This window comes from Podarcis gaigeae (genome assembly GCF_964106915.1).
Source record: "Podarcis gaigeae genome assembly, chromosome: 5".
In the NCBI taxonomy this organism is placed as follows: domain Eukaryota; kingdom Metazoa; phylum Chordata; class Lepidosauria; order Squamata; family Lacertidae; genus Podarcis; species Podarcis gaigeae.
In genome coordinates, this window is record NC_139681.1 from 42,480,653 (window position 1) to 42,493,152 (window position 12,500).

The 12,500-nt window shown below is 39.4% G+C and overlaps 1 protein-coding gene across 33 annotated transcripts in view; it reads left to right on the plus strand.

Annotated features, from left to right (window-relative positions):
* EBF3 (EBF transcription factor 3) overlaps positions 1-12,500 on the plus strand; it is a 184,726-nt gene that overhangs the window by 120,356 nt on the left and 51,870 nt on the right. For 20 of the 33 annotated variants that reach the window (XM_083741035.1, XM_083741036.1, XM_083741038.1 and 17 more), the window contains 2 exons: positions 7,092-7,173; positions 10,054-10,198. In XM_083741035.1, coding sequence (XP_083597161.1) covers positions 7,092-7,173; positions 10,054-10,198 — 227 coding nt within the window. The remainder of the gene's footprint in view (positions 1-7,091; positions 7,174-10,053; positions 10,199-12,500) is intronic. The other 13 variants (XM_083741053.1, XM_083741043.1, XM_083741044.1 and 10 more) reach the window with 1 other exon arrangement.

Sequence of the window (12,500 nt, forward strand, 5' to 3'; positions counted from 1 at the left end):
AACAAACATTATTCTACAAAATAATGGAATGTCACACAGAGATCTCAATACAAAAAGTAGAATGCCCAGCAGCTCACTGAGTCACAGAAATTTGAACTCTGGTGTCTTTTACTGTCAGTCTCCATAATTCTGGATAAGAGCTGGGGGGCGGGGGGTTGACCCCACTGTAGATGTGGTAATCTTAATTGTATTAATTTTTAAGGTGCCACAGGACTCCTGGATGGTTTATACTTTCCTAAAACTCATATAGCCATGGCAGTGCATTTGCTGGGGTGGGACAAGGCAGCAACAAGGTCAAGAGGGCACCAGGTTAGCAGTTGGCATCTTCTCCAGGTTTGACGACATTGATTGTCATCTTCTGTTGTGGTCCTGGGGGAAGAATAGTCTTTCCAGACCTTAGAATTGAAATAATTTGGTACTTTTTATTCTCAAACACCCCTGCCGCTGTTTCTCTGAGCATGTGTTTTGTTTATTCCTTCTTTGAACTCACAAAGACCTAAAATAGTTCCTCTGATTAATTTAACCTCCCTCCCAGTTAATATATCCTGCAACCCATATTCTGCTCCAAATTAATTCCACTTCAATTACCCCTATTCATCATTACGCCCCCATCACCTCTAAATAATTTCCTATTAAATTAATATCTCCAAATTAATATCCCATTCATAAGGTGATCTAAGGGCTTTAAAGAAAAACACCCTTCTTTGTAGTCACTTTAAAACCCAAGCCTAAGCAGGTAGTGTGATTACCTGTACTTACAACATTTGTATCACTGCTACCAGCTACAGGAAAACAAAAAGGTAGCCATCATAAAGACAAGCCTGAGGAAGACTAGATGCTTCCCACATCTCTCTGCAACTCTACTGACCCTTCTCCCCTCTGTGTCTTTGCAACAGCTAGCAGCTCCCATGCTTTATACCACTGCCTCCCCATACGTTCTCCCTCCTCTTCACTCTGGCTTGTCGGAGGTATGCAGGAGGCAGCGTCCTATTGGGTTATGACAGCAACAAGAACTTTTACTCTGTAAGAAGGAGAGTAGAGAACCATGTGGGCACCAGGGAACAGGTCTGTGGGCACTGCAGAACTAGAGGAATATCCCCTATCTTGAAAGGATGACTGAGATCATGTATATAAATTGCTTTGAACATTTAAAATTCACTATAAACATGTTAAATATTCTCTTGTTTTACTGCAACTCGGTTCACCAGTGCTTCCTGCTGCTTACTTCAGTCCACATGTAACAATTTAATCAATATCAGATCCAGCATTTGCCTTCACAGCCACATTTTTCCTTTACCTTCTCTTGCTCACAGCAACAGGAGGCAGAGGGTGATGGGAAAGGGCAGGGGTAGCCAGCATGGTGCCCTCTATATGTTGCTGGACAACAAGTCCCACTAGTGAAATTTAAGAAAAGATAAACTTTGGATAAATTTTATGTCTAAATTAAATATTTAAGTTTTAGATAAAAATATCTAACGTTAGGGACACAATATTGGAAAATCCCAAAATAAGAATTGAAACAAGGTGATAAATTGCTGGTTAAAGTTATATAAATCAGGAACGCAGGAAGGAGAGATGTGAGGAGGTCAAAAAAGTGAAGAAAATATGGTTATTATTTAATTGATTCTGTTGTGGTATGCTTTTTGTATAAGGTGTAAGTGCTTTTTCTTTTTTTCTTTTTTGTTGTTTTTTTTCCTTTATTGTATTAATAAAATCTTTAATAAATATTTTTTAAAAAACAACAAGTCCCACTAGCCTCAACCAAGGTGGCTTGTCGTCAGTGATGAGGAGTTGTAGCCCAGCCTTCTGAAGGCACCACACTGGCTACCATTGGGCTAGGAATCATATTGTTTTAAGCTGCTCCTTGCAAACCAAAGAAGAATAGTGGGCAGTGAGTTCTTATTTCTCCCATAGGAAATATACTGTTGCAAACACTCAAGGGGGTGGATTTTGAAACCTGAAGCTGCAATGGAAGAGCTTGTACTTTGAGACTTTGGATATAGAACTGCAAACTGTGACTTGCCAAAAACTTAGCCCAAAATTAATGGGTGCATTGTTTTACTCTTTCTCCTGTCCTAATAACCACTCTAGCTGAACCCTTGCAAACTAAATCTACCTAACGATGCCCTTCATAATTCAGATCCTATCAATGACTGTCCTTATATTGCCCTCCATGCCAGCTTGGTAATCTTCTTGTGCCCTGCTCAGAGTGAAATGAGAACTATTGAGGGGAGAAACTGGACCTTCACATCAATTACCCTGAGGCTGTGGATTGAACTTCCCACTGAAGTTGCAATTCACCCTTTTTATTGAACTTCTGGAGGGACTGTGAAGCAGATCTCTTCTGTTTGACCTCTGGTTCAGCTGGTTGGTTGATATGCTTTTTCTGCTGTGTTCCTCCCCCCACCCCGTTTTTTGGAAGTTTGTTAGATTCACTTTTGTTTGTGCATTGCCTTGAGAAGAGCCAGTGCTGTTTTTCTGGAGTTACTCAAGGGTATGCAGTACCAACACCTCTCATTGTTGTTGTTAAAAGGTGCAGCACTTACTGTAACAACTTCGTTGTGATGACCAGCACCCATTTTTCTAGCAAAAAAGCGCTGTGTAGAACAGCTAACAAATTGTTTTAATAAATAAACAATAATAAATACTAACAGATGAATAATTCATTATCATCATCATTGTAACAGTTCTACAGGACTTAGCCTAAAATTCTAAGGTTAAGCAATAGGTGAACAGGTAACTAAGAAGAGACTCAACCCTGGATTTGAATGGTATAGGGGAAATATATTTACCTTTACCTTTCCATAGTCATAGTGTATGGGAATTCGGGTGGGAAATTGGGATTAGGGGAAGTGTACCTCAGGCTGCACATCCCTAGACCCTAATTTAACTCTTCCTTCCAGGATATTTTAAGCTGTTAGGGGCTCTGCCCCAGGCACAGCTTAAAGAGTCCTTTGAGGGATGATTAATTAGGATCAAAGAAAGTGCTTTTCCTAGAATAAATATCTCCTTCCCCAACATTATTTTAGCTTAAAATTGGTCTGAACAAAATTTTCAAGTATTGCATTTGTTTTCTCATGACAGTTCAATTCAGAATCCACCAAACCATATTCCAGTCTAGTTGCTATTATGTGGAATCTAACATGAACAGTGTGTGTGTGTGTGTGTGTTTGTGCGTGTGTGTGTGTGTGTGTGTGTGTGTAGACGGGAGATGGGTCCTTCCCAAGGTGAATAGGTCAGATTGTAGTACCTGAGAAGGAATTTGATAATAGTTTTCAGATACAGTAAGTCATGCTTTGTAAATTTTAGAAAAGATTAAAAAGAGTGAGCTAAGATATTTAAGCTGGAGGATAGACATCTATGAACTGGAGTGGAGCACTTGGAAGTGGCTGTCTAGATTTATGGTGGCATCTCCATCACTCAGGGTCTTTAAGAGTATGTTGCACAAGCATTAGCTTGGATAAAGCAAATATTTTGATTACATGACACCTTGAGGAGTTGCCATCTACATGTCTAAAGGTATCTACCGGTGGAGATGTCTGGGGTAGGATGCCTCTTGTTTCAAGCATCAGGGTACAGTTAGCCCGGTATTTTTTCTTAGTCAATTTGAGTCCAAAACCTCAATGTTTTAGGCCACTGCTTCTTGATGGAGCTTTATATATACCTGGGAGGGGCTACTGCTGGGTCATTTGGGGTGAGGGACTCACACTGGGATAGCCTTGGCTCAGCTGGGAATGCTGGAGCCACTTAATCCAAACTTTCACATCCCAGCAGATATTGGGTTTGCATTGCACTGTAATAGTAAACGTTAACCATATCTGCTCAGAAGTAAGTTCTATTGCTCTTGCTGGGGTATACTACCCAGAATGTGGAGTTAGAATTGCAGTCTTAGCCTAAGAAGAGTTTAATGAAATACATTTCATGTCCCTCCCCTTTCTCTGTTGTTTCCTCTGACCTCTTCCAAGCAAAGAGTTGTGCTCTTATACCTTGTGATGTGCCTTGGTGGTTAATAATAATAATAATAATAATAATAATAATAATAATAATACTGTAATAATAATAATAATAATAATAATAATAATAATAATAATAATAGTAATAATAGTAATAATTTATTAATACTATTCTGGTTATTGGAATACTTTTGAAGAAGTAGACTGTGTAATATGTTTTGCCCATGTTAACTGTACCAGAAACAAGGATTCTTCTTAACTGTTGAAAATACCGGGGGGGGGGGGGGCAGTCTGCAACTCTATTTTCTCACCAGTTATAACTACTGCTAACTACTACTAACAAAAGAAAAGTCTCCATTTTTTGTGCATATAAGGTTGGTGAAGGCATACTTTTCAAGCATCGTAGTCCAAGCTTGCCCAGAACCCCATTAAATTGAAGGGCCAGATTTAACTAACCCATTGTGCTGGCAGATGCCAGGTGAAGGAATCCCACTAGCACATTGAGGCTTTTCTACCCCTTCCCCCAATCCACTCTGCAGGGTCAGAACTGCATGCAGGGAGAGGCGAGGGGATATTGTTCCATCTGGCAAGCAGAAAAGCACACGCTGATGGTACAATCATATTAGTGCAATGTTGAATTTCACCCTGAGTCTTATTGGTGACCTTAAATTTGTAGTGCATCAAATGATATCTCTTGTTTCTCTGGTTTTTTCCCTAGCTGTGTTAAGCCAAGTTCTTGCCCTCCTGCGTGGAGGCTGGGAAGTGGAGGTGCATAGCTATGCCTAAGCCTTTATCCATGGGCAAGGAAATGTACAGAATAGTAGGGGGAACTATGTTGCACTGCAGCCTCCAACTACCACTAATACAAATGAAATCACTGGCCTGCAGGTCAGTGGTGCAGCATACAGGCTGCAAGAGGGCTCAGGAAGAAAGTGAACTTTACTCACTGATGTGCTTCTTCCCATTACTTGCCACTTGTTGGTGGTGCAGATGATGCAGTCTGATACCGATTGCACGGCCTAAAGACCTCTGTTTTGCCCTGTAGTCATGGTATGGCTATAAGTAGCTGTGGATATCAGTAGTCCATGTGTATGTAAGGTGTCTAGGTTGCTGAATGCTTCAGAGTGAATAGATGAGGGTCTTTAATTGCTATGCTCTGGGTGCCATGTTCTGAGCCTCTCCTTGCATGGGACTTTCTGCCATGGTAGTATTCAGCCTGTTGTGCATCCCAAGTTGCCAGTGGGTTTGCATACACACCATTGGCATAATTAAGATTATGCCAACCATATATGCCACTTACAGAATTACTGTTTGAAATAATTGCGTGAATGAGGGGTGTAATCTTTGAGGGAGGAGATTCATCTTTGGAGGGCTGAATTTCTAAAAATAAAATAAAATGGTATTCCCACCTTAAATATGCAAGGTGGCCAAGGTTTTCTTTTCAGTTTTTCAACAAGAGACATTACTGACGCTTCAAGGGCTGACCCAAATTTCCAGCGTAGAGTGCCTCTGGAAGCAATGCTGCCTTGTGACATGGTAATGTTCCCAAGGACATTCCATTCCAAGAATGCAGCCAGGGCAGCCATGATGCTGCTTGAAGTTATGGCAGGGGTTTCTTCTTGTTGTTGTTAAAGAAGGAAAAAAGAAAAGGGTGGGGAGACCTTGCTCACCTCCTATATATAAGAGTTTCCTATATGGCATGGCTGAAATGCCCAGTTCGTGTCTTCAATTTTTATCTTTTGATGCACTAAACATTTAAAAGCCGAAACAGAAAAGGTGCAACTGATGAAAACTTTTTTTACTGTACAACCTTCTATTTATTTCATGGTGTTTTGTGGACCTTGGTGTCCTGCCCTGACCATGAGTGGGGTACAGAGACATGATGATGGATGCCAGTCAAGTTGTATTTGGGAGAAGCTAGGGTTGCAGTACCTTGGATAGCTCCAAGCACATAACTTACTTCACCAACACCTGGAGCTCAATGGAGGCCTAATACCCATTTCAAACGCCATCCCCTTCCCGAAGAGTGGAGAAACTAAAGGGGTAGTCCTTGTGGATAGGGACCAGCATTGTGTCACCCTTCCATCAGCTCCTGCCTTGTGTGTTGCCTGTGCAGGTGAGCAGGCACTGAGAAGCATGGGACTCCTGGTGTAAAGGGGACTGGATCTTCAGAGGAATCTGACTCACAGGGTGCTGCCTCTAGGAGATCCAATTCTGAGGCCTCTGGTTCAAGGAGCTCCTAGAAGACAGGCTCAGACTCAGTGCTGGGGCATCTCCCTGGCCTACCATCAGTATCTCCTTGGCTGGCACCACTGATTTTCATGATCCAATTTGTTTTTCTTCCTCCTTTGTGTCAAAATCAGTACTGCTGCTCAAGGTCAGGGTTATGACTCATGACAATTGAGCCTTCTCCACCAAGGATTGCGGGACTGAATAGCTATCAAGGGTTCTTCACCCTTAAAAAAACATTGAGCAGCTATACTATTGGGCAAAGTCCAAATGTTGTTGGAATAAGATAAGATTATCTTTCCCAAGTGCTTTCAAGTGTACAGTTGGAAAAAATATACAAGGGTTTTAAAACCCCAATATATAAGAAATTATAAATTGTAAGTCATTATAGCAGTTATTGGGGGGGGGGGCATGCATTAGTCACACATTTGATTTCCGTGTCTGTCTTTGTATTAAACAGCATCCTGGCCCTACACATAGTTATTTGAAAGTAACTTCTGCTTAGTCAAATGGGATTGTTTCCAAATAAATAGGCATGGAATTTCAGATTGAGACTGCAATCCTAAACATTCTTACTAGGGAGTAAATGCTATTGAACACAGTGGAACTTCTGTGTAACCATGCATAAGAGCACACTATAAATGTGGCCGATTGATCTGCACTGTTCACTTAAGTATCTGGCCCAAAATATCTATTCTCTTCTCAAGACTGGAAGATGCGATTGTTCAAGGGCATGCTGCTATTAGTATGAGCTTCAGTTTATAGATGAAATAAATAAAACAAGAAAAATGGCATTCTGTTTTTGGCAACACTCCACTTGTAATTTTTGGTATAGAATCTGCTGCATACTTTCAAATCCGTCCTGTATCTTTGACATCCCTAACAAATTTTAATTTTGTATTTTTGTAGATTTTTTCTAAAGTTTTTCCTCAAGTGCAATCAGAACTGTTTGAAGAATGCAGGCAACCCACGAGATATGCGAAGATTCCAGGTACAGATTTCAAAAAGAGCTAAGGCTTGCAAGTACTTGCACAGAAGACACATTATGCAGTTGATTTAAGGAGACTCTATCGTTTCTCCCTAATTGTTACGAACATTTGCCAAATTTAATTGCATGTTGTATTTTCAGTTCTCTGTGACCTCTGCAAGTCAGATTTCCCAACCTTCCAGACCACTCAGTAAAGCAACAGGAGCGCCTGCCTCTGTCATTTCCATTGTCACAGTAGCTGCCCCTCTTCTGGTTATCTGAGTAGACTTAATTTGAGGTGTCCCACCACCACCAAGAACATGTGTAGTAATCCCAAAGAGCAGGGCAGTACCTCTTGCTGGCCAATAGTTCAGGTTTTAAGCTTTGGTGTTAAAGTAATTAACATGGGCTTCTTTGCATAGCCAACCCAATCAAGTGATGCTAGCCAAGTTGAAGAGAGAAAAACAACTCTTCAGAACAATTGCACCAAGCTTCAATTTTTCATGCAGCTCAGGTTCATGTGGATTGATAATATTGATCCATCTGAACAGAGCATAAGGTAAAACCTGCAATGAGTGGAAATGCCCCTCATGTCTCACCAGTGACTAAATGAAGCATCAGCCATGAATAGTTTTGTGGTTGGCCATGTAGCCAGTAGGAAGTCACTAGGAAGACTTCCCTGGGTTTCCTTAACTAAGCTACCTACTTCTTAGAAGAGTTAAGTGGGTTTAACAGTATGTCAGGTCTTGAACAATATTTTCAACTTGTTTTACTATCTCAGCACTTTTCTTTAGGTGCGCTGCAGGAATGAGCCAATAAAACAAAGGAGAGAGCATATGTACTTTTGCTGAACTATAGAATTTTCCTTTTGTGATTACTGACCTATATATCAGTGACAGAACAAAACGTGTTTTATATATTAAATACAATTTTATCTGTTTTTGGAAAACATACTGTGGCCTAGCAACGGGAGGGAGGAACCCCAACCTCTCTTAGAATTGCTCTTTAATGTGCTTAACGAAACCCTGTTTCTAAAAGCATTATATGTACATAGGGCTGGGGGATGTCAGTCACCTCTATAATTCATTAAAAGTGAAAAGCAACTAGCCTAGTAATGTGACTGCAGGGACTGGAATTTGGGATACTGGCGGCAAAGTCCAACTTTATGAATCTCCCATAATGGATGTCCTGGAGAAGCAATACAGTCTGACTCTTCAGAGAAAACAGTGCAGGCTGCAGAATCACAGACTTCTAGAGAAACACCCTCAGGCTTCTCTCAAGGGGAACACAGATGGCTGGCTCAGAGGAGGCAGAATATACAGGAGAAGGTGCTGTAATAGCTGATAGCTAATTACAGCATGTGGAAAAAAACAGGATCAAAGGTGATCTAAAACATAGAAAATAGGAAAGAATTTACATCTGATGCCTCGGACCCACTGGGAAAGGAAAAGTGTCCTGTGTTTTCATTTATAGTAAGTTGTCGTAGGATACACCTTTTTCCATTTCTCCCCTCCCAACAGAAATTAAAAGGTTGGTCCTTTTAATATGCTGTAGCACCGTTCTCTTGTTGTTCTTAAACTAAAAGCAAAAGGTTGTATTGAATTGTTTCACTGCTGATGGAAGGCTCTTTGATTCAGTAAAGGCTTCCACAAGCTGAAAAGGGATTCACAAATTCTCCCTTTCTCCTGATGCCCTCTTCAACATCTATCATGATTTTTGCTGATTCTCCTCTCCCTTTGCACCCCCTCAACATCAAATATCATCTCCCCCTTTCTGCTAACAAAAACCTCGGCTGGATCAAATTGCTTTCCATCAATGGAGGGACACAACTGGATACAACCAAAAATGTAGAGCAATTGCTCCACTGGGAAGGGCAGGACAAACATGAGTAACAGTACAAGAGTTGTTTAAATAAAGTTAGAGAATCTGAACCTTTCATAATAAATTTATAAATTTGGCTGCCAAATCTGGCCATATTGTATTATGGTAATAAACACTGCCTACTGAAAGTAACTTACATATGTACCTCAAAATACAATAAGATTTTTCATCCATTGATAATTACAGTAGCACTTCTAGAATGCAACTCACAATTCTATGGGGTAGAATTAATGTCAAGGATGTGCATTTTTGTAACTGTTCCTTAAAAAAACTTACTAAGTCTGACATCTCTTCTATGGCAAGACTCTAAACTTGGAAACAAGTACAGAAAGCTTTCAGTTAAAAATAAAGAAGGAATTTTCATTGGCAAAGCACGGTCAGCGAGTGTCCGACTAAACTTGAGAATGATACTTTTCATGAATTGAAAGCACTTTTAGTATTCATATTAAACTTGGTCTTTTCAGATGCAAAAAAGTTCATTATCAGACATTAAATGTAATTGTGAAAGTGACCTAGAGATCATTTCTGGAGAGAAAACAAAGTTACATATAGTTACTGATTTATTAAGCAAAATATTTTTTCCCTTCTGACTTGGAGTGCTCACAATTCTTCATTTGAAGACAGTCTCAAGTGTACAAATTTTAATTGGATAAACTATCTAATCAATATATCAACAGATCAATCAAAACAGTAGCTTTTAAAATGAGTGGTTAGAGGGGTGTTTCTGAAACTAATGGCTAGAAGAATATTTTCCCTGAATTGAATTCATTTGTTAGCATAATAGGAGATTAAACTCTAATTAGTGCAGCGGGTGTTGAGGAGGAGGAAAAAAACTGTGAGCTGAAAAATCTCCACTGATAGCCAAAAAGGAGTGAATGCATCTATGAATAAATCTATGTACAGAGAAAAGGAACAGATTATATGTTTCCACTTTGTTGTTTAAACTTATTGTAGCAGCTGCACTACATTTTCTGACTACATGCTTCAAAAAAGAAATGTGCTTCTTTTCTTTTTCTCCCCCAGGTTGTTGTATCAACAACAGTCAATGTGGACGGCCATGTTCTGGCTGTCTCAGACAACATGTTTGTACACAACAACTCCAAACATGGAAGGCGGGCTCGCCGCCTTGACCCCTCAGAAGGTACGGCCCCTTCTTATCTGGAAAATGGTAGGCACACATTTACATGTCGTTTTTTATTTGCAATGCTTTTTTTGCACCATATTTTGTGTTGCTACACAACTACATTTTACTTTTTACATTATATACTTCTCTTCTTGATCATCCTATTAAAATACAGTACATTAGCATTTCTGATTGCACATCAAGGAGAAGATTGTCTCTCCTGCATTTGCTTCCAACTTTATTTCCTTTCTTTAACATGTAACATACAGCCATTCTTCTCGTTCTTTTCTGTTTATTTGCTTACAGCTTTTTCTTGCTGTTTCAGTTCGATTTGCTTTTACTTTGGCTTGTCATAATCTTCAGTCCAGAAATACATTCACAGATTGTGTATGTAAGTTTAAATGGGTCCTAAAAACATGACCAAATCTGTAAAGAATTTACTATGTGAGGTCAATTTCCTGTTCCTGGGTCCTACTGCAACAGATTAAGGCACTACTGAGGTCTTGAATAAGGAAAAATGTTGTGCTTTCTTTCAATCAGATTCGGAAAAACCACCAGCCTCTATATGTTACATATGAAAGCATGTAATGAACTATATCTATTTAGCATCTACTTAAGGCCAAATGTCAAACCCAGCTACACACATGAGAGAATGATTGATGCTCTCCATCTCTGTTTATGTGCCACTATAAATGTATACAGTAATGGATACATTTCTAACAATGTAAAGCAACTTCAGAGCATATTTATTAATGCATTTATTTGCCACTTTCCCAAAACACATGCAGCCCTCAAAGTAGCTGACAGGCATTAAAAATGACATGATAATAAGTACATTAGAATAGATAACAACAATACAGCACATAAAATCCTACTAAAACCTAAAAAGCAACCAAGACAGGGATAATCAAATGCTTGCATGAAAACAGCTATGTTTATAGGCCTTCAAAAAACTGAAAGAGAAAGGGCAAAGTGAGCTACACAGAACAGGAATTCCAGAACATAGGAATTGCAATCCATATCTTCTTCATAGTGAAATACAAATTCAAAACTGATTCTGAAAATGCCTGTTAAGGGAGAACCTTGATGTGGGAACTACTCGTTTAAGAAAACTGCTTGTGGAATGAATTAATATCTGTCAAAAGCAATAGCTACCTGAAACAGATGAAGATATTTGGATCTTGACCTAAATCACCAGACTAAACCTTTATTTTTATTTTTTTAGAATGCAATTGTTAAAATGGAAGCATAAGACAAAACAAAAACCCTCCTCCAATCAGCCTCAGGTTGTAGTTCCTTAAGTATAGCCATACCTCTAAGTGATTTACATACATGTAATTTGTAGCTACTGTCTAGCCTGCTTAAATACATTATCTGAGCAATTTCATAGCAGCAGAAAAAAAGAACTGATTCCATATGGCTGGAATCCATGTTACAGATGTAACAAGTGCAATGTGTGCCCAGTCCAGTCCCCACCGAGTTGCATGATTATTTTCCATGCCTGTACCATACCTCCGCTGGGGCTGCTGGCATAGGAAAACATATGCTATGGGTGAGTCACATGATTGGTCCTTTTATATGGCACCACTATGACATGAAGCACAACTATCTTGAAGGAGGCATCCATATCACATAGGTAATAAGGCAGTCAGTTCTGTTCCTGTTCCGCATAATACACATACTAAATGCAAAAACTGATTATTGCAGCATGCAGCGATAAACCAAACAAAATATAACGTAATGATTTTTTTATTTAAAATATTAATTTATTTTGCACCATAAAAACATTTGTTTTTCTTCTCTAATAACTACGGTAAAAAAATATAATTAAAGGTTGCCTGGAGCACAAGAGTCATTATAGTCTATGACGTATTGTTTATCTCTTTCATATGTACTGAAAGTAGGTGTGTGTTTTGCCTGGCAACCATCACTAATGAGGTTCACAATTAAGAAGGTTGAATCCTCTCTCCTAGTCCTTGCCTTCCCAAGAGAGAGAGAAGGATGGGGGTGGAGTGGGGGAGACGAACTAGCAACATCATAGGTTAAGTAAGTCATGCTCAACCCTGTGGTGTTAGGCTTGTAACCTGGGCCCAAATTCAGTCTTTTCTAATGAGCTGTTATAATCTAAGCAAAATATAAGTATTTGTTTTTGTAAGTGGAATAAAAACTATTTGGCTCCAAGCAGAATACACAACTAGCATAATAAAGGCACCCTCCAGTAATACAGGAAAACGTAGCTGCAGAACAATATAATTCATTGGTTTATATAAATGTCAAAGCTTCCCTTGCTTCTGTAGGATGAACCATAGACAGTCATCTGGCTTGGTGCAAAACCACTTGGATTTAG